Raw genomic sequence first — 5,477 nt, 5'->3', positions numbered from 1 at the left:
CGACCGCGGAACCTTCCACCGGCATCCTCTGCCTGAGACGCGGTAGCGTGCTCGCGGCGCTGAAAGGGATCTTCGGTAGGCCAAAGTTGAGAGGGTAACCGTCTTGATCGAGATAGCTCAGCTGTGGGATATTCGCTGGTCGTAGATCGGGTTGCAGCGGGTATCCGGAGTCGTATTCCAGGATCTGTCTGTCACCGGGCTGATGACGATACAACTGACCGTATCCGACGTCCGTCGTCTCTGGCACCTCGTTTATCAGATCTGGTTCCGTCAGATACTTGGAAACCGGGCTGCAGTACGGTTCCTCCAGGTTTCTGTGCTCTCTGCGTTCGAGTGTCGCGGCTCGGTTCAACTCTCGTTCGGTGTACGAAACCATCTGCTGGTGCTCGAGCCCGATCAAGCTGCCGTTGCCCTTTCTGCACGGTAAACTGGTGGCGGTATCCTTGGTGATAGGCATAACAGATTTGTTCTGCGATACCAGAGCTTTCGAGTTCCTTTTGCGGTCGCGTCGACGTTTCCGCACACAGAACACTATGCTACCGATCAGAGAGCCCAGGGCAAACAGAGTGCCCAGAAGAGCACCAGCTGCTATGGCCACCACGTATCCCGATCTTGAGCGATCGTTTGGCGGTTCCACGGTTATTTTCTCCTGGAACAGCACTCGCAAAGATAAATTCGCCTCCGCGGACCCCGCTCCGTTCTCTGCTATGCACGTGTACGTGCCCTCGTTCAAAGTCTCCACGGAGTAGAGTAGCAGAGTGCTGCTCGTGTTGATCCCGCCGCGCTGCCTGTAGACGTACCTGCAACGAATCGTCAAACTCAAATCAACAAGTCGTGTTTCTTTTCTTATACTTTTGATACATAGATCTCTGCTGTAGAGATAGAGATAGATAGATAGATAGAAAGAAAGAAAGAGAGAGAGAGAGAGAGAGAGAGAGAGAAGGAGAGTGGAAAACGCAAGTTTGGTAAGGGTGTAATGGCGAAGATGCAAGTTAACCTTACACCGCGATTGAATTTCGTTGCAAACACGCAGCCCGTATGATTTGAAATTAGAATGCTGTCCCCGCTAAAGAATAGTTCTGTTCGCCTTTCGTTGGAACTATGGCGGTTAAAATGTCTTAGAAATTTCACGGAATCGCGCCATACGCGCTCGATTTGAAACGAGCTTGTTTAAAAACGTGCTTTTGAAAACGCGTCGCGACACACCGTTTGCGATGAAAACTGTATGGCGACCGCGATACGCCGCCTTCGCGCCGTTTGTCCCCGTTCGCCACCCTCCTTTTTCACTCTTCTGGCCGTCGTGCGCAATTTGAATTATTAACGAGGCGCAAGTATCGTTAACGGCGGAGTGAAAAGCACTCGTGTTTCGTGTCACCGGACAGGCATAACAGCCCTGGAAAAATTCACGCGGGAAAACCATTGAAATTCTACGGAGACGTCGTTAAAAATTCGTGGTACAAGGACGAACCCGGCGTCGCCGCGCCGTTAATTAGAATACTTTCGTGATTAACGACCGTGACGAGCGTCTTTTCGAAGAGCTAGAATTCGACGTCGAATCGCGACGCTGTTCGCAACGCAATTTTCACGGACAATTTGCCGGTGTAATAACAAGCGCTGCAAGAAACACGCGCTGGGTTGGCTATATCGCTATAGCGAGAAATTTTCAACGGAGGAGATACTCGAACGTTATCGAAGTTTTATTTAGATTGCGAACGATCGCGACCGAACGTCGCCTTGTTCGCGATGCTTCTCGTTGGGTCGCGTCGCGTCGCGTCGCGTCGCGTCGCGTCGCGTCGCGTCGATGAGAATCAACAGCTGGAATTGCTTTTGCACGAGAAACTTTAACGTCGTCGATACTGGCAACGAATATTTCGAAGGTTTAGCGGTTCGGTGAGTCGGTGATTGACTATTTATTTAGCCAACTTTGAGATTGAAGTTGGGAAGGAGGCTGCACTTACCGGGGAAAGGTGGTAGCCGAGGAAGCGGAGAGCGTGTCGTTCTCGTTCTGGAGTTCGCAGAGTTCGCCGTTGAACCACCAGGTGAGCTTGGCAGCCGGGACGGCGTAAACGTCGCACTTGAGCGTGACGTTGTCTCCCTCGTAGGCCTCCACTCGGTTCCGCAGCTCGATCCGTGGCAGGCAAGCGAGTTCGTTGACGGACTTGATCTGTTTGCCGCGGAGTTTGGCAGGAGCGTCGCAGACAGGGTCGGACTCCTGAGGGGCGGCCGGCGCGGATTCCTTGAGCCAAGCTTGCGTGGCCTGCAGACGACAATCGCAGACCCAGGGATTGTTGTGCAGCGTGAGTCCGCGGAGGCTGCCGCCTAGGGGCAGCGTGCGTTCGGGCACGCGAGTCAACCGATTGCCGTCGAGTCGTAGCCACTCGAGCAGATGAAGGCCGTCGAACGCCCCCTGCTCGATATTCTCCAGCCGGCAGTGACTCAATTCCAGGTTGGTCAGATGCGGCAGATGCTGGAACGCTGCTGCACGGATCTCCCGTATAGGATTGCCGTTGAGCAGTAGCTTCATCAGATTCGAGTAGGAGGGGAAGGTTTCGCTAGGTATCTCCTCGATCAGATTCTCCGATAGATCCAACTCCACCAGCCCCACCAGACCGACGAACGCTCTGGCTGCTATACGGCTGATGTGCGATCTACTCAGGTACAGTCGTTGCAGATTGATCAAGCCGAGCGCGTGAAAGCATTCCGGCGGCAGACTGACCAGATGATTGTTGGACAGATCCAACACCTGGGTCTCCTCTCTGGCGCCTTGGGGAAGTCCCTTGAGGTCTCGATTCGCGCACTCTACCCACTCTTTCCCGCTCTTCCACTTGCACGTGCACATGTCCGGGCAGCCCTCCACCACCGGCCACGTCCACGATAACAGCATCATCGTCCCGAGAAGCGCGCCTCTCCACCACCAGGCTCGTACACTCCAGCACATTGTGTTTCGTTCCTCGAGATCTCCAGCGACCCGCTCTCTCTCTCTCTCTCTCTCTCTTTCTCTATCTCATCTTATACTCGATCTCGTTTCACGCTTTTATCTCTACTTTGGCCTTCCGCCGATGTTTCGTCTCGCCGAAAACATCGCCAGCGATCCCCTCGTCCTCCAAGATGGTTGGTCCGGTCTGCAAACTCGTCGAGGCGACGCGGTCGATCTCCTGAAACAACAACGATCATCGATCGACGATTAGTCCAAGTCGATTCCCGATCGTTCCACTGCACACTGGAAAAGAAGAAAAAAAGAAAAAAAGAATAACGAAGAAATTTGGCGTTAACGAGCTCCCTGTCCTACAACTTCTAACCGCGTAGGAGATGCCACACCCCCGGAGACGCTATTCCTTTACCTGCCGGTAACAACCCGATCGACGATATTTTCATATCTAGGTAACTAATGGTGCTTCGTTTTAGACAGCTGGCTCGCAGTGTGCACATGCTCTCCGTAAATGAGCGCAGCTATTCCACCCGCCTGCATATACACGCTCTTTAAAACGACGAGGTTAGCGCGTTCATCATCGTACAAAAATTTATGAGCTTACAACGAACGCACGAAAAATAGGTCAGAAGGTTCCATCGAGGCTTTATATTTTTCAGACGAGCTCGTTCTATTTGCTACTTCGCCAGTTCCGGGTTCGTGATGTCTAACGTAAGGCAAAAAAAGAAAAGGGAAAGAAAAAACGAAGAACGAAAGAAAGAAAGAAAGAAAGAAAGAAAGAAAGAAAGAAAGAAAGAAAGAAAGGTAGATAGAAAGAAACGTAAAGTAAAACAAGAAACGCTTTTCGTCGCTCGACGATTAATTAGTAATGACGACGTGAAAGCATCAACTTGGCACAACGAGGCGTGTAATTGGTTGGAAATTCAGCGTTCGTGGCACCCATGAAACAGACACCGTTGACGTTTCCATGGATCGGCGTAGGTACTGTTCTCTAATTGACGTAGCGCGTATTGATAATTAATCGTCCGACCCTGCGGTACATTTTGAACGAGGCATCGGAGCGCGTACCAATCGACGCGTCACGCAGCCATCGACGCAGAGCGAGTAAGTAGGCGGTACGTGTACTTGAAAATTAGGCCGTGATAGCGGCGTCCTTATTTGCAAGACACGGGATCCGGGTTCGCTTCTCCGTAGGACACCGAGTCTCGATCGTAAACCCGGGGGCTCGTAAAGTTGGCGCGGAACCTTTCCTATGATCGATTCATCTCGCCGGAACGATGGTCGTTTCAACGACTGACGTTCTCCGCGGCGGGAACCTATCTCGTTCCCTCCTAAATGCTCGATTAACCATCGACGAACGATCTACGGATTTGTCGCGATGAGAATTCAACGACGTAGCGTTATTATCGCGAGGAACGAAATAGCTGTTAGTTAGAATTAACCGTTCAAAGCTACCATCGGAAACAGACAGAGCGTTTCGCCGATGGGTCAGATCGAGTAACGAGAATTCGATGTTCCGGTTGGGAGAAAGCTGGCAACCTTGACGAAAGCGGAGTACGCAAATCTGCCCGTCCGTATCTTTCGCTCGTAAAAGTGCGATCAGGAATCGGCGAGGAGGATGGAGTTCTGCCGGCGAGAGAGCCGGGCGTATTTTATGGAAAAATCTGGCCCGCGTTAGGCTGCGCAAAACTTGGAAAATCTTGGCGAGACGGGTGCGAGGACGAGAGAAGGGATTCAGCGAGAGTAGGAAAGTGTGTAGTCGGAGGACTTTGAAAGTGGGAGTCGAGAGGCGATGGGAAAACCGAGGAGGAGCAAGAAAGAGCAGAGTGTATCGCGTTGCGAGGAAACTCGTCGCATAAACGAGAAGTTAATCCCTTTAGGAAGTGTTTTTCCAGCTTCGATATGCTCGCGCCACCGTGTCGTTTCGTATTCCGAACGGACGAGTCCTCTTCTCGAGTGAATATCGCGGAGGAAACTGCGGGTTTCGCGAAAACCGGAGTTTCGCCGTGGTAGACGGAGCAAATGGAAATTGTTCCTGTTCGACGCGTTAAATCCACCACCGTGGCAAATTCTCTTTGCCGCGATGTCGAAGTGCTGAAATCGCGGTCCATTAGCGAAATCTCCAAGATCGAGCGGATACAAGCACGGGTCAAGAGCTGTTCGATATCGATGAAGGTAGAATCCTCGTTTAGTCGAACATTTGACGAGAGACGCGAGAAAGAGTATCGGAAAAGAGTATCGGAAGATGAAATCCTCGGTCCGGTCAACGATCGAACAGAAACAGCGAGCAACTGCAACTATCGAATAACCGTGGAAACACGGTCGGAGCTGGGTTCGGAGTGCGCGAAAGAAAGCGTCGGCAAGTTGGCGAGGGAGAAACGGCGAGACGTTTCGTCGGCGAAAAAGGTGGCGGACGATGCGGACAACCGACGGAGCGGAGAGATGGGCGTATAGCGAAGAGGGGAGGGGCGAGAGCGCGTGCATTCTGACGGCGAAGACGTTGGCTGGAGAAGAAACACTCCTGGCGGCGCGGGGTGGCGACCGATAT

At 52.2% G+C, this 5,477-nt stretch overlaps 1 protein-coding gene across 1 annotated transcript in view; it reads right to left on the bottom strand.

Annotated features, from left to right (window-relative positions):
- LOC100741202 (leucine-rich repeat-containing protein 24-like) overlaps nucleotides 1-5,477 on the bottom strand; it is a 68,269-nt gene that overhangs the window by 2,297 nt on the left and 60,495 nt on the right. The window contains 2 exon segments of the mRNA XM_024371678.2: nucleotides 2-800; nucleotides 1,959-3,155. Coding sequence (XP_024227446.1) covers nucleotides 2-800; nucleotides 1,959-2,938 — 1,779 coding nt within the window. The 5' untranslated portion in view covers nucleotides 2,939-3,155.

Source organism: Bombus impatiens, unplaced genomic scaffold, assembly GCF_000188095.3.
Source record: "Bombus impatiens unplaced genomic scaffold, BIMP_2.2 scf_1503, whole genome shotgun sequence".
Taxonomy (NCBI): Eukaryota; Metazoa; Arthropoda; class Insecta; order Hymenoptera; family Apidae; genus Bombus; species Bombus impatiens.
Note: the sequence above shows the minus strand (reverse complement) of the source record. Positions and strands in the feature narration are given on the sequence as shown.